Source organism: Schistocerca serialis, chromosome 9, assembly GCF_023864345.2.
Source record: "Schistocerca serialis cubense isolate TAMUIC-IGC-003099 chromosome 9, iqSchSeri2.2, whole genome shotgun sequence".
In the NCBI taxonomy this organism is placed as follows: Eukaryota; Metazoa; Arthropoda; class Insecta; order Orthoptera; family Acrididae; genus Schistocerca; species Schistocerca serialis.
The window spans coordinates 293,092,515-293,117,203 of NC_064646.1; the positions used below are offsets into that span (position 1 = coordinate 293,092,515).

General features: G+C 44.6%; 1 protein-coding gene across 2 annotated transcripts in view; it reads left to right on the forward strand.

Annotated features, from left to right (window-relative positions):
* The first annotated feature begins 1,494 nt into the window (after positions 1 to 1,494).
* LOC126418873 (vacuolar protein sorting-associated protein VTA1 homolog) overlaps positions 1,495 to 24,689 on the forward strand; it is a 70,125-nt gene continuing 46,930 nt past the window's right edge. The window contains exons 1-3 of one of the 2 annotated variants that reach the window (XM_050085872.1): positions 1,495 to 1,704; positions 1,786 to 2,008; positions 2,316 to 2,605. In XM_050085872.1, coding sequence (XP_049941829.1) covers positions 1,599 to 1,704; positions 1,786 to 2,008; positions 2,316 to 2,605 — 619 coding nt within the window. In that variant the 5' untranslated portion in view covers positions 1,495 to 1,598. The remainder of the gene's footprint in view (positions 1,705 to 1,785; positions 2,009 to 2,315; positions 2,606 to 24,689) is intronic. The other variant, XM_050085873.1, reaches the window with a different exon arrangement.

A 24,689-nucleotide genomic window follows, 5' to 3' on the forward strand; every position in this document is an offset into this window, starting at 1 on the left:
ATGTGAAACTAACCAGGTGACCAGCAACGACGATTTTGTGGCAATCCCGATGAAGCCACAGAACTAGGAAAATAGAAACAACGTCTACTTGCAGTGTGTGAATTAAAGTCTGAGTTGTGATCAGTTGAGCTCAGGCATCCTAGATCTGCTCTGTAGAAATTGCTCCACGTTGTGTCTTGTGTTTGGTTAGAAGCTCGTTAATGAAATGCATTCTAGCAACTGTGGTGCCAAATCTTGCACATGAGCTGTGTGCGTGTTGTTGCAGCCATTTTGTTTCATATTTGAACTTGAGCCTCTTTTAAATGCGCTTTCATAAATTGTTCTCTTTCCGTATCATATTTTTATAACAGCAGATGATTGGCATGTAAACTAAGTTATCAGTGATACACAAGACGCTGGCACTGCACCGCCGCTCTAGCCCGGAAGTTGATGTTGTCCTTTCCCTCTCCCTGCAAACGTCTCAGAGGTAAATTCTATCTGTACAAGACTTAGTGACCCCCGCCGCCCTAGTTCCATTCCGCAGAAGTGGGAAGAGATCGATAGGCTGCAAGTGTTCGAACAGGTTTAAATTAAATTATTATTCATTATTATAAATAAGAACCAGATCTGAACTTGAGAGAATTTGCAAGGTGCTTCCACAAACCCATGTCACTTCCGTGTGACATTTATAACATGGAAGATGCTCGTCATGAAACATACGTTACCAGCGATGCTGCAACTGCTTTCTCCTGCGACTGCGACCCCCTGAGCAAGGTTTGCGACTCCTCAGGAGGTGGCGACCCACAAATTGAAAAACACTGCTCTACAGTAACAAAAACACGACAAAACGGAATAGGAAGGATGGTTGTGTATTGGTTGGAAATGAGCTTGGTGGTCACTTGACAATGACTTCAGCCATCAAAACTTTGTTCCAGAGAAACCTTGACGGTGTCTTGATGTGACAGCCAATGTGAATGACGCTATTTGAAATACATTGTGGAATGTTTTGACTTGACGTGATGTGACGCGACGGCAAGCGTGAATTGACCTTGTTTTCGTTAGCAAGTAATTGTCGATGCTTTAAAAGTTGTTTCACTTATCTGCAGTTTACCGTACAAAACTGATTAAGAACATCCTGTATGAAGTTTGCTTTGGCCAAAAATAAGCTTTGTGAATATTGATTTCACGTACGGAATCTCATAACCTCACTTTCATCGTTCGGTGCCGCACTAATAAAATGAAATGACATCGTGTTGATGCTTCGTCTAGTGTGAACCCTTCACAATTGGATGGTGGCGTCGCCTCACAGTCAGTTCCTTTGCATTGCCTAGTGTGAATCGGCTTTAAATAGTCAACTTTCTTCTCATGTCCCTCATTGTTTGTGGAAACTACTTCTATTAGTCAACGGCATATAATTAAAAGTTGACTTTTTCTAAAGTGGTATTCAGGAAATGTGATTTTGCCGCTTCTCCCTCTGGAAACACAACTAGCTCTTTACGATTATCTTTGCTGGAATTTGACATATCAGGTGCCTCTGTGGAATGTACTATGTAGTTATTGGGTGTTGTATGAGGTTGTTATTGGATGAAATAAATACTGTATAAAAGTTCTGTTTTGAAATGTCTGTACAATTTCCTCCGTGTCCAGCTTCACTGAAGTCGTTGCAGCATTATCTAAAGGCGGCTGCTGAACACGATCAGCGCGATCCAGTAATCAGTTACTGGTGTAAGTTAAGTTTGCTTCTGGCTTGCTGAAGTTTTATGGGTGTATAGTGACAGAATACTGGGATAATGTAAAATGTTCTAGGTCGCCTGTTCGCTTTGCAGCTAGGATTAAAAATAGATCGCAAATCGGATGAAGCAAAGGCGTTGCTTACATCTATTATGGACTGGCTGGAAACACAGAAGAAATCGTTATCAGATAATGAAGCAGTGACAAACGACGTCGCAGCACAAGCACACATCGAAAATTATGCCCTCAAACTATTTTTATATGCTGACAGTCAGGACAGAGCTGCTAATTTCGGCAAGTAAGATTTGGAATATATTTACATTCTGGAGTTTCGCTTTGGGATGTCACAAGTGATCATGTGTTTAAAGTTATGGAAACACTGAGGTGTTGGACTTAGGGATTCGCTTGAACTTATCCTAAGCTGTTCAGTGCTCAGATACTGACAGAAAACGAAATCAAGTTATGATCGTCCATTGTTTTGTTTGTGAAAGAACGCGTTGTGTACATAAGAGAAACGTCAACTACGGGCACAACCTTAGTATTTAATGTTGTTAAAATTGTTTGTTGCTAAATGTACTACATTTGGAACACACTTACATTTTTAGGAATGTGGTGAAAGCCTTCTACACCGCAGGAGTCTTGTATGACGTACTGACAACATTTGGAGAATTAACTGATGAAGCGACACAGAATCGCAAGTATGCCAAGTGGAAGGCAGCCTATATACATAATTGTTTGAAAAATGGAGAGACACCTGTACCTGGTCCGATGCAAGAGAATGAGATGGATGAGAACACTAACCAACCAGGAGAGAATACTAGTGCTGGTCCTGCTGCTGGAACTAGTGAAAATGACTTGGGGAGCTTCAGTGGAATTACAGGGACAAGCCAAATGGGTAAGATTAGTTTACAGAACTAATGTCACTGTTAAAATTCTGGTTGTATTACTGAATATAAAGCAGTCACTGCAATTGGACATGCTGCTCTGTTTAATAGTCAACCGTGAACTGCAAATATTTTTAATACATAAATTGTGAAAGTTTGATTATCAGCTATTTCGAAATATGTACTTGATTTGCTTCTTATTGTAATGTTTGTATCATCTGCAAACAAAATAAACTTAGCATCTGGCATTATAACAGATGACACCTGTAGGCGCGCAGTCCGGAACCGTGCGACTGCTACGGTCGCAGGTTCGAATCCTGCCTCGGGCATGGATGTGTGTGATGTCCTTAGGTTAGTTAGGTTTAAGTAGTTCTAAGTTCTAGGGGACTGATGACCACAGCAGTTGAGTCCCATAGTGCTCAGAGCCATTTGAACCATTTTTAGATGACACCTCATTAATGTACACAAGTAACAGCAACAGACCTAAGATGGAACCTTGAGAAACACCACGTGTGATTAATTCCCAATAATGTGTTTTCACGACGACACCCCTTGTTTCCCTTTAGTTAGATGATACTCGGACCATTTCACAGCATTGCTGATAACACCATAATATTCTAATTTACTTAAGAGAATGCTGTGATTCACACGGTCAAAGGCTTTTGACAAGTCACAGAAAATGCCAGTAGCCTCTAATTTATTATCTAATTAATTAAGTACATTCTCACTGTGAGTGCAGAGAGCTTTCTCTGTATCAGAACCCAAACTGTGACTAGTAAAATATATTATTTTCTGTTGGCATAGTCCGTATCAATTGAGGCAAGCTAGGAAAGAAATCTTACCTTCATAGCCCCCGATGTTATTGAATCTAGTGTATGTTAAAGTGATGGACCAAGTAAGGGACGCGTATTTTTTTGTTTTCTCAAAAAAAAAAAAAAATCTGTTTAGAGATGAAGCCCTCCAAAGATGACTTTGCGCATGACATTTTGAAGATGTGATTTTTGGAAAGAAATTTATAATCATGTATTTCTGGAACAGTTACAGATACTTTTATAATTCGAAAGATAATTGCTTTACAAAGAAATCCTCTATTTGGACTTATCTGTGAAAGTTCTTATACTATAATGTTAGGAACTTTTTTTATAGTTTATAGACAATTTAAAAAAAGCCAATCCATTTTTTTTTTAAATGTTGATTAGTACCATATAGTTCTACATTCCCTGAAAAGGAGATCTTCCACTTTTAGGTTGAACAGGTTTTATAAACAATTGTAATTTTTGCCATACATAAAACCTGTTTTATTATCACATAACAGGCTCATAAAAATCAAAACCTAGCCTTATTTAATATAATTTTAGTTTTGAAAGATAAGTAATTACATCAGGCAACAAAATAAAAACTATGTGGAACACAGTGAAGACAGACAGGTGAGGCTAAAAAGAAAGAGAAACAGATAGCCCTAAAAATAAATGAGGCATCAGTAATAAGTGCCTGTAGTGTTCCAAACCTCTTAAACAGGTACTTTGTTTCTGTTACTGACAACTTGGGATCATGTGGTTTGGTAAACAGTAACTTCAGTAAAATGGAAATCACACTCACGTCTCCCAAAGAAGTAGCATCCATCGTAAGATCCTTAAAGACGAAGTATTCTAGTGATGATTGTAGCTTATCAATGAAGTTAATCAAAGAGTGCTCATGTGAGTTGAGTTCCGTCTTAAGTTATTTGTGTAATCTGTTATCAGCGGAACATTTCTGGACTGGCTAAAATGCTGAAGTTAAAACTCGTTACAGGATGGGTATAAAGGGATACCATCAAACTATCAAATAATTTCACTTTGGCTGCCTTTTTCAAAAATATTTGAATAAGTTGTGTTCAAGCATCTCCTAAAGCATGTGGCTGCAGATAATATATGGTCGAAGTTACAGTTTGGGTTTCTTATAAAGGTCCTGATATATAGAAAGCTATTTACACGTGCAGTGAAAATGTAGTTAATTCATTAAATAATAAATTGGAGACTACTGGTATTTTCTGCGATCTGTCAAAAGCCTTTGACTGTGTGAATCACAGCATACTCTTAAGGAAATTAGAATATCATGTCACCAGCAGTACTGAAACAGGATTAGTCCTACCTAACTACTGGGAACAAAGGGTGTCGCTGCAAAATACATGACTGGGAATTAATCACACATGGTGTTTCTCAAGGTTCCATCTTGGGTCTGTTGCTTTTTCTTGTGTACATTGAGCTCACATCTGTTACACTGCCAGATGCTAAGTTTCTTTTGTTTGCAGATGATACAAACATTGCAATACGTAACAAGGCAAATACAGATTTAGAAATGGCTGCTAAACAAATTTCCACTGACATTAATAAATGATTTGAAGCTAATTCACCATTATCAAACTTTGAAAAGAACTTGTAAGAGATATCTTTCCACCATGTGTATAACGTATGAAGACATGCAAATCGAAGAGTTTGACAGTGACAAATTTCTGGAATTACAACTGGCTAATAAATTCAGTTTGGAAGGGTATAACACACACAGAATTGCCAAACTGCCTAAACAACTCTGTATTTGCAGTGAGAATGAGGTCAGATCCAGGCGATATAATTATAAAGACACTTAGGCCCTACATACTCTGCTTTCTTTCAATCTATTTTGTCACTTGTTATATGTTCTGGGGTAACTTGTCGAACTGAGCAAAAGTTTTCAGTGTACAGAAACGTGTAAAAAGACTCATTTGCTGTGCAAATTCAAGAGTATCAAGTAGAAACCTGTTCAAGGAACTTTGTATGATAACCACTGCTTCTCAGCATATTTTAATGAAATTTGTTGCAAGTAATGTACCTCTATTTGCAACCAACAGCTCAATACATAGCATCAATACGTAGAATAAGAACGATCTAAATAAAGACCTTGTCCAAAAAGGGATCCAATATTGAGGAACACACATTTTCAATAAATTGTGAGCAACCATTAAAAACGGCTTCAGATAAAGTACAGTTTCAACAGTGTGTGAAAGACTTTTTGATAAGCAACTCCTCCTACTCTATAGAGAAATATCTGAACAGGAACTGTTAGGCCAGCTTAAGTAAAAATGTCTGTTAGATTTCAGTTTTTACAGTACTTGGTCACAAGTCAAGATTAGGCATTTTGTGTGTGATAAATTTATTAAAAGTGCATAACTATGTTTCATTCTGACATTGTATTAATTCTGTAAATATAAGCAGTTCCAGTTTAATGTATTCACCTATTTTGACAATCTCCTGATAAGTGATCAGGGCAGTGTTGTTGTATTCAGATGTTTTGCTTCTTTTTTGTTAGATTTTCTGATTTGTTCCATACCCACAAGAATCATCTCACTTTTTGGTCTGTGGAATGAAAACTGAATCTAATCTAATAAATTACTAGGTTTTAGAAGATACAAGTTAATGGGACTGGCAGTGTTGGAGTGTAAGGCTAGATCTTGCTCCTGCTCTACAGTCCGCAGCTCGTGGTCTCGCGGTCGCATTCTGGCTTCCCGAGCACGGAGTCCCAGGCTCGATTCCCAGCGGGGTCAGGGATTTTCACGTGCCTCGAGATGAATGGGTGTTTGTGTAGTCCTCATGATTTCCTCATCAGTCATCAAAATGGCGAGATTGGACTGAGCAAAGGTTGGGATTTTGCACGGGCGCTGATGACAGCGCAGTTGAGTGCCCCACAAACCAAACATCATCCTGCTCTGAAGTAGCATTGATGAGGTGAAATGACAGATCGTCAGAATCAGGTGGCCTTTAAGGAAGCTGTATTTTGTGAGCTGTGTAAGGTGTAAGACAAAATTTAATTCATGCAAAGTAAACAGTTGCAAACATGCTCCATTAGAGGAGGAGTGATGTATGGAATAAATTTCGTGCTACAGTCTGTACTGCAGACAAAAAATGTACAAAGTTTCATATTTCTGTTTTCCTCCTCCACCATGAGAAAATAGACGCGCTGTGTCGAAACAAACACTGGACACAGAGCAATGTCACTGTTACGTTTCTGCAACAAAAAAGTGCTGTTTCCATATTCATTTGGTCATGGCAACTTGTGTATGGGCTATCAGCTAGTTGTATAGCTTATCATTAAGTTTTGTAATTTATTTTAATAATTGATCACCTTTTTGAGATTGCACTTCATCTGCATATTGTGCTTCTGGTACTGTAGTTACAGACTCTGTAACACCTCAAAAGTATGTATACGTCAACGTAATTGTTAGACATTCTCTGAATAACTATTTAATACGAAAATAAATTTACGACAGACTTCAAAAAAGTTTTATTTATATGTATGTATAAAACAGAACAATATTCATTGCAAACTGATCAGTCATTATGTTGGTATATAACTTGCTTCTGTAATTTACACAGGCCAAATGTTTTGTGACATTTGAATTTGCTCTTGAGAATGGCTGTAAAGCTGAAATCATAACTATGTGAAATAAATGAGTAGTAATTTACAGTTTAATGGTGAAAATTTCTTTCAAATTGATTGCATATGTAGTGGGAATACGATGAGTTCATAGGTATACATAGGAACTGATTTACTCGATCTCCTTTCTAAGTGAGTAGAGTCCACTTCTAGCCAACAGCAGACTCGGATGATGAGGGGGCTGCAGCAGAGACTAAAGAGTAGAGTCTACAGGCACATGGAGATGACATCACAGAACTTGCTGGCGAGTTTAAAATGAGTATACAGAGCTCATTTTTGATCTCTAGTAGTTGAAATACGGTTTACATGGTTCTCATGCACTAGAACAGAGCGAAACGGCAATTGGACTTATAATGTACCTGGGGAGATGATTTAGAGGACTTCATACAGTCCTTTCCATTGCACTCACGTTCAGTGAAATGTACCGGGTGATCAAAAAGTCAGTATAAATTTGAAAACTCAATAAATCACAGAATAATGTAAATAGAGAGGTAAAAATTGGCACACGTGCTTGGAATGACATGGGGTTTTATTAGAAAAAAAAAAACAAACGTTCAAAAAATGGCCGACAGATGGCGCTTCATCTGATCAGAATAGCAATAATTAGCATAACAAAGTAAGACAAATCAAAGATGATGTTCTTTACAGGAAATGCTCAATATGTCCACCATCATTCCTCAACAATAGCTGTAGTCAATGAATAATGTTGTGAACAGCACTGTAAAGCATGTCCGGAGTTATGGTGAGGCATTGGCATTGGATGTTGTCTTTCAGCATCCTTAGAGATAACGGTCGATCACGATACACTTGCAACTTCAGGTAACCCCAAAGCCAATAATCGCACGGACTGAGGTCTGGTGATTTGGGAGGCCAAGCATGATGATGAAAGTGGCGGCTGAGCACACGATCATCACCAAACGACCCGCGAAAGAGATCTTTCACACGTCTAGCAATACTTTCTTTTTCCTTAATAAAACCCCATGTCATTCCAAGCATGTGTGTCAATTTTTACCTCTCTATCTACATTATTCTGTGGTTTATTAAGTTTTCAAATTTATTCTGACTTTTTGATCACCCAGTACAATGACTCGGAACAGTGTATTGTTACGCGGTTTGCGCATTACCTCTGCTGCACTCACATTCCTTTGAGTCTGACCTTCAGAGTTCCCATAGCAGCTGTAATTGTTGTGACCAAACTGGATTTCTCTTTCTCCTACATTGATCTGAGTTTGGTTAGCTGCGAGGAAATATAATCCCAATATATCTTCGTAGCACTTCTTTGCTCCTTATTGCTTGCATTTCAGCTGCATATTCATCTTGTCATATCACAAAGTTAATCACAACTTTTCCATAATTGTGCACGCAATTGCTATTTAACCCTTTAACAGCACAGCTTGGTTGCCACTTACTTTCTTCCTTAACGAAATGCCTCCACATCAAAGAAATTATAGCCCCTCTATTGACTGCTCCCCCCCCCCCTTCCCGCCCTCCCTTCCCTGGGGGCTCATAGTTATTTCACGAGTTTATGCATGGCACACTTGCGGCCACGAGCTATTACAGCCCATTCCTCCTTCCGTCGGTGCATTTCCTTCACCGTGCCCCTCACTCCTTCCCTACTACCACCTCATTCCTCTCTCTGATTGTTCTGAATTGGCTATCCACATAGTTTCCTATATTCCTTGCAATTTTCTTTCTCGTGACTGTTCTCTTTCATCCTTTTTGGCATTTCGATCCCCCCTTGGAGTTTGACCCCCACTTCTAAATTTTATGTTTTTGGTGTGAGCCATTTGGGGAAGAATGCCTTCCCTGGTGACTATGCTGTGGGTGTGGATTCCTCTCTTCCCCATTCTTCCCCTCTCCTTTCCCTGCCGTAGTCCCCCTCCCCATTGCTAGGTCACCAGCACATGTAGCCAGTCGGCATTGTGGGGCTGTTATGTGTCCATCTGGCTGAGTATCCTGACACCACAAGGATCATGCTACTGATACCTGATCTGTTGCCTCCCCGTGTATGCCAAGGAGTGATTGCTAGTCATCCTGTAGCATCGGAGCTCCTGGCAATGGCTGCTATGCCAGGCAGCCTTTGCTGTGGCTGGGTGGCACCAATGGGGAGAGCCCCTGATTGGAGTGTTTGGTATTAGGATGGGTGCGTGGCACATGAAGCATATCAAGCCGCAAAAATCTGGCCATTCTCTAACAGCTCTCTCTTCAAGTGGTAGTGGATCATTGAATGCTTCTGCTTTGTATGATTCTTTCCTACCCTGGCAGGAGACCCAGACTCACCACCTTGGAATGAAACACTTTCCCCCTACCTGGTCTGTAATAGTATGGATGGGAACACATTCACTGCCACAAAGCTGTTGTTTTTTGTGGAGTGTCTCAGTAAGATGCGGTCGGGCTCTCTGTTGATGAAAGCTGCTCCTGATGCCAAATCAGCAGCTCTTTGTGCTTGTGATTGTCTTGGCAATTTCCCAGTGTCTGTTACCCCTCACCATTCCTAGAATATAGTTGAGGAAGAGATTTTTCATTGAGACCTTGTCGTGCAAACTGATGAGGATCTCCGGCTAATCTGGAGCGACGTGGCGTTCACTTTGCTTGATGACTGCAGAAATGTCAAAAAGACCGCACTGATACAAGCACTTTTATTCTGGCTTTCTAGGGAGAAGCCTGTGGATCCCACGCTCTCCCCTCCGGGTGCTGCTGCCTGTCGCTGGCCGAAGAAGTGATCCCCTTCTTTGGCACCCACCAGTGATGGGGCTCCCCGCCAACCTGAGTCTGACATCTTATTTATGGATGGCATGCCATCCTACTCAGTTAAAAGCAATGATCGTGTGGCATTTATTGGCTGGGATATCCCCTTTGGCATTCGGTTGATGTATTGCAAGTCTTTGTAGTTGACGCCACTTCGGCGAATTGCATGTTAGAGATGATGAAAGTGATGATGGACACACAACACCCAGTCCCCTGTCGGGAATCGAACCCGGGCCCCCTTGCGTGGTAGGCGGTAACACTACCGCTGTGCTACAGAGGCGGACATCCTACTCAGTGACGACCACCGACGATGTGACATGACCTCCCCTCGACTTCTTTATGTCTAACACGGATTCTCGTTGCATGCCTACCCAGTGGAAATGCAACACATATTATCGTCCTTACTGGAAATACAGCACCATCTTTCCTATTATTCTGCATTCTGTCTTGCTCTTCACAAAACGTGCTTCCGTGGTGACCACACCCAATCTTTTCATAGTTATTGTGCATATTATCAGAACTGTGCAGGCCCTGGAATAGCATCTTGAGGGGTCTGCACATCAGTTTGCACCGATGTCATGCCAACCTAGAAGCAATAGTGGCATGAGTGTGAACAATCCCTGCAATCACCATGTGCAATGCCTATCTCCCTCCAGGTTGGCCACTTCCTTATGTTGACCTGCCTACCTTAATACAGCAACTCCCACCCCGGTATCTCCTCCTTGGGAACTTTAGTGCCCACTACCCCTTTTGGGGGAGTGCCAATTTGATGGGTAGGGATCTTGTAACTGGCAAACTTATTACAGACTTAGATTTGTGTGCTCTAAATTACGGTTCTCCTACCAATTTCAGTGCCACTCATGGCACCATTTCTGATATTGATCTCACGATGTCCTTCCCTGCTCTTGTTGCTTCCCTACATTGGTCACCCCATAATGACCCTCGTGACAGTGATCACTTCCCGGTGATTCTATCATTCTCCTGCCAATACCAAGCAGACAGGCCCCCACATTGGGCATTCCGCAGAGCCAACGGACCTTTATATATATTTGCTGTGAGATTTAACTTCTCTCTCTCTCTCTCTCTCTCTCTCTCTCTCTCTCTCTCTGATTGCATTGATGCGGTTGTTCAAGTTGTCGGACACAATTCTTCATGCTATTGGTACTGTTATCCCCATATCCACAAGTCCCCCTCGTTGTCGACCAGTACCATGGTGGAACAAGGACATTGCAGTCGTGATCCATGGCCATTGACAGGTACTACAATGATTTAAACAACACCCTTCACAGACCAACCTTATAGTTTTTAAGCATCTCCTTCCCTAAGGCTGGCTAAGCAGAGTAAAAAGACTACGCATCTTCATTCTAGGTTTGGTCCAAGCTCCATAGCCTTCTGGAGCACCAGTGACAATCAGCTGTCAAGAGTCTTATCCTACAGGGTGCTGTGTGTACTGATCCTTTGCTTATTGTGACACACTTTGCGACTGCATCAGCGACTTCTTCCTATCCTGCTACCTTTCTCTGGTAGAAATGATGGGTTGAAGAACCCCCCTCTGTTTCAACCCCCACCAGGCTGAAGCCCATAATGACCCCTTCACTGAATGGGAATTTGTGCAGGCTCTTACCTCTTCACAGGACATGGCCCCAGCTCTGGATCCCACCCACAACCATATGATCCAATGCTTGGATGTTATCCGAAGGCAACATCTACTCAGGGTCTTCAACTGCGTCTGGCTCACAGGTGTCTTGCCCTTGCAATAGTGAGGTGGCACACTTATCTTCATCTCCCCCTGCGGGTCCGGGGATTAGAATAGGCCCGCGGTATTCCTGCCTGTCGTAAGAGGCGACTAAAAGGAGTCCATCCCCCTCACGGGGGTAGTTAGCGCCTGCGTCCGGAGACGGACGGTTCCACGACCTATCATCGTGGTCCTTTTGGTTTTTCACTTCTCGTTTCTTCCTTCCTTTTGTTGGTTCCTTTCTTTGCTCTTCTCCACCTCACTGTCTTCCTTACTCTTTCCCTTGCCTTCTCCTTGCCTTCTCATTGCCTTTTTCTCCTTGCCTTCTCATTGCCTTTTTCTCCTTGCCTTCTCATTGCCTTCTTCTCCTTGCCTTCTTATTGCCTTCTTCCCCTTGCTTTCTCATTGCCTTCTTCTCCTTGCCTTCTCTGGTCTCCGCCTCGGCGTTTGAGACAGTCTGTCCTCTTTCTCCCTCTCTCTCTTCTTTTTCCTCTTCTTCCTTCCTCCCTGTGCGTGCCTGAAGGCCGACCCACGCGTTCGCACGCGTAGCCGGTGACGGGGTAACGCGTAAGTCCCCGCCCTGGGTAGACATGTAAGGCACGCGCGTACCCCCTGGTAAAGGCCAGGCCCGGGGAGGGGTGATTGCCTGAGCTGATACCTTCTGACCATGCCGATTGGTCCCTCCGTCTGTTTCTCGGGAGGTGTGACCTGAGGTGTAAACATTCACCTAAGGCGGGAGTGCCCTCTGAGAGGGTCCCCACAAGGAAGGAGCGCGCCATTGGAGACGCTGGCAATCATGGGGGATTCCTCCGCAATGGATTCTACTCCATCTCTTTCGACTTCGACCCAAAAACGGAAACGTGACCAGCCAACAGTGACAAAAGTACTACCGCCTGCCCCACAGTTCCTCGTAGTTTCTCGAACTGAGGACGGAAAGGATTTTTCCTCTGTCAACCCTTTCGTTATTCAGAAGGGCGTAGATGCCATCGCCGGATCTGTCAAATCCTGTACCAGGTTGCGTAACGGCACCTTATTACTGGAAACTGAGAATGCCTTTCAGGCACAAAAACTGCTTCGGGCCACCCTCCTGTACACTTTCCCTGTCCGGGTGGAGGCCCACTGAACTTTGAATTCGTCTCGTGGTGTGGTCTATACTGGCTCCCTCGACGGATTGACTGACGAGGAGCTTCAATCATTCCTCGCTGAGCAGGGCGTGACGGCTGTCCATAGGGTCATGAAAAAGGTCAACAATGACCTTGTACCGACCCGGACAATTTTCTTGACCTTCGATAGTGTTAAGCTGCCATCGCGCATCAAGGCGGGCTACGAGGTTCTTTCTGTTCGCCCATATATCCCGACACCTACGCGCTGCTACCAGTGTCAGCGTTTCAATCACACTCGACAGTCTTGTTCCAATGCGGCTAAATGTGTCACCTGTGGCAGGGATGCCCATGAGGGTGACTGTCCACCTCCGTCTCCTCGTTGTGTGAACTGTCAGGGTGACCATGCAGCATCCTCCCGCGACTGTCCTGTCTATAAGGAAGAACGCTGTATCCAGGAAATTCGGGTCAAAGAGAAAGTGTCCACCTCGGCTGCTCGCAAGCTATTGGCTAGTAGGAAGCCCACGCTGCTCCCAGCGGGGAAATACAGTACTGTCCTCGCCTCTCCTCGGACTACCCGGGAGGTAGCAACCCAGACATGCGATCTGACCTTCAGCACCACGGTCGTCCGTTCGGCCAGTGCTAAGATCGCGCGGTCGACGTCTCCTCTTCCTCCCATCACCCCACAGACACGAGCACCTTCTTCAGCTTCTGCTAAAACGAAGACACCGAAGTCAGATGCACGGGCCTTCAAGAAGGAACCATCCCGTGCAGACTTCCTCCGTACCTCGACCTCACAGCCTTCGACCGGTACTTCCACTACACGTCCTTCCAAAAAGGCGCATAGGAAGCACAGTTCTCCTTCCCCGCCACGGCGCATTTCTTCTCTTGCGCCACCCAGCGGCTGCCGCCCCAGGCCGTCATCCGTTTCGCCTGGCCGCACCGCTGGTCGCCGTACATCTGGCCGTTCACTGGCGGAGGAAGCTCCCCCTCTCGGCCATCCTCCCGAGATGGCCGATGACCCTATAGACCCAATGGACGATGACTGTCCGCCTACTGATAGCGGCGGCAGTGCTCGCTCGAAGCCAGGCCCTAAGCGGCCTTCGAGGTGACCACTTCTCTCATCTTTCTTTTCTTACGATGGCACTTATTCACTGGAATATTCGCAGCATTCGCTCCAACCGAGAGGACTTGAAGTTGCTGCTCCGCTTGCACCGTCCGCTTGTCGTAGCCCTCCAGGAAACGAAGCTACGCCCATGCGATCAAATTGCCTTGGCACACTACACCTCTGTGCGTTTTGACCTACCCCCTGTGGTAGGTATCCCAGCTCATGGAGGGGTTATGTTGCTGGTCCGGGATGATATTTACTACGATCCCATCACGTTGCACACCGGCCTGCAGGCAGTTGCCATCCGCATTACTCTCCCCACTTTTACGTTTTCCTTTTGTACCGTTTACACTCCATCGTCATCTGCCGTTACCAGGGCAGACGTGATGCAACTTATTGCTCAGCTACCTGCACCATTTTTGTTAACTGGAGACTTCAATGCCCACCATCCCCTTTGGGGCTCTCCAGCATCCTGCCCGAGGGGCTCCTTGTTAGCAGACCTTTTCAACCAGCTCGATCTTGTCTGCCTCAATACTGGCGCCCCTACTTTTCTTTCGGACACATCTCACACCTATTCCCATTTAGACCTCTCTATATGTACTCCCCAACTTGCACGCCGGTTTGAGTGGTACGCACTTTCTGATACATATTCGAGCGACCACTTCCCGTGTGTTATCCATCTCCTGCAGCATACCCCATCTCCGTGCTTCTCTAATTGGACCATCTCCAAGGCAGACTGGGGGCTCTTCTCTTCCAGGGCGACCTTTCAGGATCAAACCTTTACAAGCTGCGATCGTCAGGTCGCACACCTCACGGAAGTCATTCTCGCTGCTGCTGAATATTCCATCCCTCACCCTACTTCTTCTCCACGTCGCGTACCGGTCCCCTGGTGGACCGCAGCATGTAGAGACGCTTTACGTGCTCGTCGACGTGCTTTACGCACCTTTAAGCGCCACCCTACAGTGGCGAATTGTATTAATTATAAACGATTACGTGCTCAGTGTCGTCGTATTATTAAAGAAAGCAAGAAAGCCAGCTGGGCTGCTTTCACAAGCACCTTCAACAGTTCTACTCCTTCTTCTGTTGTCTGGGGTAGCCTGCGCCGGCTATCTGGCACTAAGGTCCACTCCCCAGTTTCTGGCTTGAAGGTCGCGAATGAAGTCCTTGTGGCCCCTGAGGCTGTCTCCCATGCCTTCGGCCGCTTTTTCGCCGAGGTTTCGAGCTCCGCTCATTACCACCCTGCCTTCCTCCCCCGCAAACAGGCAGAGGAGGCTAGGCCACCTGACTTCCGCTCCTCGAATTGTGAAAGTTATAATGCCCCATTCACCATGCGGGAACTCGAAACCGCACTTGGCCGATCACGGTCCTCCGCTCCAGGGCCTGATTCTATTCATATTCAGATGCTGAAGAACCTTTCTCCTGCGGGTAAAGGTTTTCTTCTTCGTACATACAATCGCATCTGGATTGAGGGACATGTTCCCGCATGCTGGCGCGAGTCTATTGTTGTCCCGATTCCTAAGCCGGGGAAGGACAAGCACTTGCCTTCCAGTTATCGACCTATCTCGCTTACCAGCTGTGTCTGTAAAGTGATGGAGCGAATGGTTAACTCTCGATTGGTTTGGCTGCTCGAGTCTCGACGCCTACTTACCAATGTACAATGTGGATTTCGAAGGCGCCGCTCTGCTGTTGACCATCTGGTTACCTTGTCGACCTTCATTATGAATAACTTCTTGCGGAAGCGCCCGACCGCGGCTGTGTTCTTTGATTTGGAGAAGGCTTACGACACCTGTTGGAGGGCGGGCATTCTCCGCACCATGCATACATGGGGCTTTCGCGGTCGCCTCCCTCTTTTTATTCATTCCTTTTTAATGGATCGACAGTTTCGGGTACGTGTGGGTTCTGTCCTGTCCGACACCTTTCGCCAGGAGAATGGGGTGCCACAGGGCTCAGTTTTGAGCGTCGCTCTCTTCGCCATCGCGATCAATCCAATAATGGATTGCCTCCCAGCTGATGTATCAGGCTCCCTTTTCGTGGACGATTTTACCATCTATTGCAGCGCGCAGTGTACACGTGTCCTGGAGCACTGTCTTCAGCGTTCTCTTGACCGTCTTTACTCCTGGAGTGTCGCCAATGGCTTCCGTTTTTCTGCGGAGAAGACGGTCTGTATTAACTTCTGGCGCTACAAAGAGTTTCTCCCACCGTCCTTACGACTCGGTCCCGTCGCTCTCCCACTCGTGGAGACAATCAAATTTTTAGGCCTTACCTTTGACAGGAAACTTAGCTGGTCTCCACATGTGTCATATTTGGCCGCCCGTTGTACCCGTTCTTTAAATGTCCTCCGTGTTCTCAGTGGTATGTCGTGGGGAGCGGATCGAACCGTCCTACTTCGTCTATATCGGTCGATCGTCCGCTCCAAGCTGGATTATGGGAGCTTCGTATACTCCTCTGCACGGCCATCCATCTTACGCCGCCTCAACTCCATACAACATCGGGGTTTACGACTTGCGATCGGAGCATTTTATACCAGTCCCGTAGAGAGTCTTCATGCTGACGCTGGCGAATTGCCACTCACCTACCGGCGCGATATACTGCTTTGTCGGTATGCCTGTCGGCTACTGTCAATGCCCGACCATCCGTCATATCGTTCCTTTTTTGACGACTCTCTTGACCTTCAATACGGGTTGTATGTCTCTGCCTTGCTACCCCCTGGAGTTCGCTTTCGTCGCCTCCTTCAACACCTTCATTTTTCACTCCCTGCAACCTTTCGAGTGGGCGAGAGCCGCACGCCACCTTGGCTCCAGGCTCAGGTCCGCGTTCACCTCGACCTCAGCTCGCTCCCAAAAGAGGTCACCCCCGGTTCGGTCTACCACTCCCGTTTTTTGGAACTTCGTTCGAAGTTCAACAACATGACCTTCATTTATACAGATGGCTCTAAAACCAATGAAGGGGTCGGGTGTTCCTTTATTGTCGGGGCACAAAGTTTCCAATACCGGCTCCATGGCCATTGTTCGGTCTTCACAGCTGAGCTCTTTGCCCTCTACCAGGCTGTTCTTTACATCTGCCGCCACCGACATTCTGCTTATGTCATCTGCTCAGATTCCCTGAGCGCCATCCAGAGCCTCAGTGATCCGTACCCGGTTCACCCTTTCGTACACCGGATCCAACGCTCTCTTCAGCAGCTGGTGGACGTCGGTACGCCGGTTAGCTTTATGTGGGTTCCTGGCCATGTCGGTATCCCTGGGAACGAAGCTGCAGATGCCGCGGCCAAGGCTGCGGTCCTCCAGCCTCGGACAGCTTCTTGTTGTGTCCCTTCGTCCGATTTTAGCAGGGTCATTTGTCGGCGCGTTGTGTCGCTGTGGCATGCCGATTGGGCTGCACTTACCGACAACAAGCTTCGGGCCTTAAAACCTCTTCCCGTGGCTTGGACGTCCTCCTCACGCCCTTCTCGGCGGGAGGAGGTCGTTTTAGCAAGGTTAAGAATTGGACACTGCCGGTTCAGCCATCGCCATCTGCTGACGGCTGCGCCGGCGCCGTTCTGCCCATGTGGGCACTTGCTGACGGTTAGACACATTTTAATGTCCTGTCCTGATCTTAACACACTGCGCCTCGATCTTAACCTGCCTAATACTTTCGATGCCATTTTAGCGGATGACCCACGAGCAGCTGCTCGTGTTCTTTGTTTTATCAATTTGACACACCTCGCTAAGGACATTTGATGATGTTTTTTAATCCTATGCCTGTCAGTCTGTCTTTTATTGTGTTTTCCCTTTTAGTTGTTGTTGTCAACTTGTGCCTCGCAGTGCATTTTTAGAGTAGTCAGGGCGCTAATGACCATTGAAGTTGTGCGCCCGAAAACCACAAAAAAAAAAAAAAAAAAAAAAAAAAAAAAAAAAAAAAAAAAAAAAAAAAAAAAACTTATCTTCATCCTTAAGCCTGGGAAGAATTTAGTGTTGCTTGATAGCTACTGCCTGATTAGCCTGACCAACGTGCTTTGTAAACTACTTGAGAGGATAGTTAGTTTCTGATTATGTTGGGCACTCAAATCTTCAGCAATTAAAAGCAGATGCACAATGTACGAGATCGTGGGCCAAGTAAATAGCAGCTCTGGATATAATTGATGGATCAGATCTTGGAGCCTTTTGCCCCCTATCAGTGAAGCTACAGGGAAGGACAATCTGCAACTGACCATTTACTCATATTGGAAACAGCAATCCAGTGGGCATTTACTAACTGCTAACACCTTATTGCAGTCTTCTTTGGCCTACATGGGGCATACGACACAGTTTGGTGTCATCACATTTTAGTTACCCCCATGACTGGGGATTTTGTGGCCACCTTCAGATTTTTATTCACAAGTTTTTATCCATCTGGTTCTTCCGGGTTCAAGTTGGCACCTCTGTTGGGCTTATAACCTCTGGCAATGTATGTCGACAGTTTTTGCATCTGGTGCAGCTGCCACTCAGTAGTATCTGCTGAACACCAGTTCCAAGGTGCCACCTGACGGGCCTATGCGTGTGCCGTTTCCTATGGCTTCAGTTTTCTCCCTCCAAAATGTGGGTTATGCATTTTTGACTACAACCTGATCCAGAACTTTATTTAGGTGACGAGTGCCTAGATTTTGTAGCGGAGGTCCATTTATTGGGCTTTCTTTTTGATAAAAAGCTGATGCTTCTGCTCAGTGTTCGCCACCTCAAGACTACGTGCATGTGGAAGCTTAATGCTCTCTGCCCACTGGCCCACACATCTTGAGGTGCAGACTGTGCTACTCTTCTCCATCTGTACCTCACTCTGGTTTTGTCCAGACTAGATTATGGCTGTCAGGTTTATTGCTCAGAGACTCCTTCCATTCAGAAACTACTTGTCCCTGTTCGTCATTATGGGAGTCCATCTGGCTGCTGGTGCCTTTTGCACGAGTCCTGTCAACAGCCTCCTCACAGAAGTGGGGACCCCCGCACCACTCTACAAATACAACAGAGCGAACGCCTGATTGCTTACGCAATACACAATCACCATTCGACAATTTGCTGACCATCCTGTATACACCGTCCTCTTTGCAAACGAGATATACTGCACATTCCTCATGATATCCACTGCACAACTGCACATGGTACCCACATGACAAAATAAAGTGCATCATCTTTGTTTCACAGTTTTGCCACAGTTACTTAGTCTAAGTCACTTGCTACATTCTACAGTTTACTAAAAAACACGTTAGCATCCTCATCTGGCCGGCCGGGGTGGCCGAGCGGTTCTAGGCGCTACAGTCTGGAACCGTTCGACCGTTACGGTCACAAGTTCGAATCCTGCCTCGGGCATGGATGTGTGTGATGTCCTTAGGTTAGTTAGGTTTAAGTAGTTCTAAGTTCTAGGGGACTGATGATCTCAGACGTTAAGTTCCATAGTGCTCAGAGCCATTTGAACCATCCTCATCTGATGTGCCACAGAAGACTGGAACTGTAGGGATCAAGGGAAAGTTCTTAACTGTTGCTGAGTCTATTGTACTTTCATCGGTTATATCCAGAGCTACTATTTACTTGGCCCACGATCTCATCTGCTTTTAATTGTTGAATTTCTGAGTGTAATTGCAGTAAAACAAGTCAGCAGATCCACACCTTAATGTGTACCCATTCTGACTGATTATTCTGTTACTCTAGTTGTTAAAAAAATTTGCCAGCATTGCAGTTAGCACGCACACCAAGCAAAGCCAGCATCTACAGCAGTCCTACCTTTAGCGCTGCAACTCACTCCACTGCATTATCAGAGAGACGTGGTCTGATGGAAGAATGGTGTCTGCATCAGTCTTGCACTCGTTCCAGTTACAGATGCCACACACAGATTCCTGCGAATAATACCAATCACTGCTACACCCAGTGGATGACTAGGTTTTCTTCTCTCTTCAGGAACAGTGATGAGTAAGGGAACTGAAGAATCCCACTGCTGACATTTTATAAAAGATCTGGTCCTGGATGAGTGATGCTAAGATGTAGGCTCATAGGGGTGAGCAAGTGATCAGTACTCATAGCCGGAGTTCAGTTACTTTACATAACTTCATTCATAACACGACATGTACGTATACTCTACTGATCAATACCCTGGTGGCAATCTGAGGCAAACATGGTATAGATAAGCTGCATCTGAGTATGGCCAGCTGTATTCACAGCAGATGGGGGGGGGGGGGGGGGGGATTTAATTGACATGGGAATGCACTTACAATGCTAGAGGCTGAATGGTTGCGTGCTGTTTCCATGCTCTTACACATCAGCATTTATGGACCTGTTGATTTGATAAATTTTGGACTAATTCTTTACGGGAGACCATTCTTCTGCAAATCTTACTAATTCAAGTATGATTAACAGCTTGGAATTAGCCTTGTTATTGTTAATAAACCCCTTTGGTGTACCAAGATGTGAAAATACAGCCTTCAAAGGTGCATTAGTTATTTAAATGTTGTGCAGATCATAATTGTAACAACTTACTATGATGTGGAAATGTGGAATGAGTCAATATTAAAATTATAATAAATAAATCCTCTCAGCAGAAAACTTGTCAGCATCCCTTCTCCCCCCCCCTCCCCCCTACAGAAAAACATGCACATTCACTCTTTTTCTATGGAGTAAAAGCAATTGTGAAGCTCAGTTTGTGTTTGAAGTAGAATAAATGAAACACTCCAATTTCCAGATGACTAGACCAGCAGTTGGTTACTTTGAAAGGCAATTAAAATAAATTGGTCTCAACCCCAAGCAATAATTGTGGAATCTCTGATTGGATGTGTGTGTTGTCAGAATTCTTCATATCCATCATGCTCTGTGTACATTGCTTGCTAAGTTTTTCAGTGTCATTCGAAATTATTGACCACCATACTGAGTGGGGTATTTTTTCTCTGCAATTTGTTATTCGTTGATGTCCTTCATGGCTTCGTTCCTATTAGTCCTGGGACAGCACACAGTTTCATTCTTTCAAGAAGTTTTGCTGTACTATTTCATTGTGGGGATCATACCTGGTCCCTATAGAGGTGGCCACATTGGTACCCTTGTTCACACTCTTGCAGGTGTATTTTATATTTTGTGCAACTACCATTTGACATTTATCTGTTTCTGTAACATTCTGTATTGAAGCAGACTGTACACAACTGCCCATTGATTGTCGATTTCCATTCCTTCTTGGCCTCACTACTTGCTCTTTGACATGCATCCAAACTGTTACAGCAATCGGCATTTGTATTTTGGGAAGCTGTCTTGGCCAGTTTGGGAATCATTTAAGAATTGTCTCAGGGTGACATTATGGCAACTTGTTGTCTTACATGCATGGCAAATCTCTCTTTAAGGCACCACATTCACCATGAACTATTATTTCATAATTCTTGTATAGAGTGTTGCGGGTCTTCTTCTGGATTAAGAAACTCTGCATTGATGGCATCATGTATATGAGTTGGTCTAATTTTTCCTGAAGCCAAATCAAGCTGTGTGAATGTACCACTTTTTGCTTTTGCCACTCGTTCTTTACAGCTAACAAGTGGCAGCACTGAACATCCAATTTTTGATGATGGCTCCTACAAATTTTATTTGTTCTTGGACAAAAGGAACCTCTGACAATAATGTTTATGAATGCACATTGTTTTTATTCTTTGAGTTCACACCTGAAAGAACTGCAAATTCATGTTATAAATAAACCATGTTTTCTGTCACATGTCATTGTGTCCTGTGCATATTTATGCATATGACATGGGCATCTGATGAATTTTGATAACAAGATAAGTGTTCCCACTTGTCAACTTTATCTGTGGTCATTACTGCACCTCTTAAATGGATATGTTTATCCAAATACAATCATAGTTCATTATGGGAAATAAACAGCAATCTTATCATCTCAGTTTTGGCATACAGTATTTACTCGAATCTAAGCCGCACTTTTTTTTTGTTTTTGTAATCCAAAAAAACCGCGTGCGGCTTAGAATCGAGTGCAAAGCAAGCGGAAGTTCTGAAAAATGTTGGTAGGTGCCGCCACAACTAACTTCTGCCGTCTACTGTATGTAGCACTACACAGGCATGCTTTGCAGGCACAAAGATAAATACTAGCGCCAAAACCTATCCGTCAGTAAATAAACTAAAAGAAAAGGTTTAAGAATGTAAACATTATGCCGCGTATTCTTTCGTGTTTGCTGCTATCTCATTTAAATCCTGTCTGCGTAATAAGGTACGAAACTAGAGTGAGACAACAGCAAACGTGGAAGAATATACATATAATGTCATGTTTATATTCGTATTATTCTTATGCTGAATAGTGATACAGTCATAAATGAAGCACGAATCTAAGATGACCAACATCTGTGCAGCATGTAATGTACTAAAGAGGCATCTGCAAAGATTTTCAAACGGAGAAAAATTTTCGCTAACTCTCGTTCGGAACAAATTCTATAATACGCCGTCTATTATTTGGTTCTTGTTGATCATTATCAAAGAAAGCAGCAGTGTAAGTAACAACAAATAGCAGTCTCTTGCCGTTGTTTCGGTTAGAGACAATTCCTCTCTTTTTTTTTTTTTAATTGTAAGCTTTGGTAGCGCGCACAAAAGCAAGCCGTGCCGCAAGCGGCAACAGGCCGTAAACACGCACTATCAAATTGCGACAAACAATGCACGACACAGTACAATAATGCATTTTCTGCGTAGAGTGACCCAAACACCTATAACAAAGAGAACGGCACTTATCAGGTCAAAGCAAAATAAGCAATCGATTCAAACCAGACGAAGCACGTGAAAAAGGAAGGGTACCCGTATAAATACGGACGGAGCACCTGACGTATAGCAATGGTTACCTGGTAAAGACCGAGCGAGGTGGCGCAGTGGTTAGCACACTGGACTCGCATTCGGGAGGACGACGGTTCAATCCCGTCTCCGGCCATCCTGATTTAGGTTTTCCGCGATTTCCCTAAATCGTTTCAGGCGAATGCCGAGATGGTTCCTTTCAAAGGGCACGGCCGATTTCCTTCCCAATCCTTCCCTAACCCAAGCTTGCGCTCCGTCTCTAATGACCTCGTTGTCGACGGGACGTTAAACGCTAACCACCACCACCACCTGGTAAAGCTTAACTGCTAAGCTTACGACTCGAACCAAACTTCTGTAGCTGTATCGTCATTCATTCGTCCTAAATTGTGTCTCGTATTACAATGGACCAACTTTTTTTCCATTTGGAGGTGCGGCCTAAAACTTTTCTCTCCCCTCGAATTTCGAGTCTCAAATTTCATGTGCGGTTTAGATTCGGGAAATTTTATTTTCCTTTATTTCGAGTCTCATTTTTTGAGTGTGGCTTAGATTCGAGTAAATACGGTATTTATCAGTGATGAAGTGCTGGAATAGTTGCTGACAGTTCAAAATTTGATTGCATTTGCTATCCCAATGCATTACTTCATGGGCATGGACATGTGTTGACTTTTTTTTTTTCTCCAGCAGCTGTACTTGACTTGGGTGTTGAAACGATAAGTCTCCCTCTTGCCAAAATATCAATGGGTTCTCTAAAGGCGACAAACCTGAGATGTTTTCAACAGTATGTTGCAGGTCACAAGGATGGTAAAAACCTCAATAAAAAACCTTCAATCTCAAAGATCGCATAGCTGTTGAGGTGGAACGGTCGTTAGCGGGCAACCTCTGGGCAACCTGCCACACCTCAGTTGTACAAGGCTTGCCTGGGCATGTGGGGCTCTGTCTAGGTGGACTTTTATTTTCCTAGCAACCCTTGGGACCGAGATGGATCCTTCGAAGTCTTTTCTCCCATCTCCCAGCGGAATGGGTGGCCCACTGGTAGGTACTAGCATCCAGTCAAATAAGAGTGCTCTTGTAGCCAGTTCTCTACTGCGGCCATAGTGTGTTTTTCTTGGTATAACAGTAGAGGGGAGTGCAGGTACTTTAAAATCAGTAAAGCGGTTACAAAATGTGGCACTGTTGGTGGAAACATAAAGTTCCTGACAAGTAAGAAACCCACAGAAGGCCAAAACTTTGGGGAATATGCCATTGAGACTGAGCTCCATGCCAAATTAAACTACAGTAAAGGTGTTGTGACCTGCAGAGACTTGGTGGAAATCCCGAAAAAAGGCCTGGAAGTTGAATAGACGCAAGGAGGCATTGTAGAGGTGCAGAATATTATGAAAAGAATGGAAGGCAATCTGATTAAATCTGACTCGTTCATCCTCATATTTGTGCTATTAAAAGTCCCAGAATATATTGAGGCAGGTTTTCTTCGCTTAAGTGTGCGGACTGTGTCCCCAATCCCATGTGCTGTTTTGAATGCCAGCGATATTGGCACACCACACTTGGATGTAAGGGAGAAACCACTTGCAGCAAATCTGGAAAGCCTGTCCATGGAGGAGTCTGATGTCCATCTCTTCCAAAGTGTTTGAATTGTTCTGGGGCTCCCCCTGTCTGGAGGAGGGACTGCCGCATCTTCCTTGAAGAATGGAAGATACAGGAGATAAAAACCACATGATGGATCCCCTATGGTGAGGCCAGTATGATTTATAAGACCATGCAGCCCCCAGCTGTTGTTACCACCTTTGTGTCAGTTGTTAAAACACCAGTACAGAAAACTGGTGCTACTACACAAACGGAGGTAGCTAGTATTAGCACTAGACCTGCATTTGTCAGCATACTTAAGCGGCTGCAGATTCTTTACAGCCCACACTTCCTTCCCAAAAAAATCAGAAAAGTTTGTAGTTGCTAATGTTGCAGAGCTCCCTGTTCCCCCTAAGGTTCAATTTGCTCCACTGTCCAGTGCTGCCACTACCGCTGTCCTGGTTGTGGCTCTAAAGCCTACCGAGGACGAAAAAGTCAGAGGCCAAGCGTCCCCCACCCCCCACCCCCACCCCCCATGACAGAGCCAGGAAGTAAACAGTTTGACAATGTTGCTGTCATATTATATGACATCTCTCTTGACTCTTTGGTAGAGTTAATGGAGCTTGATGTCAG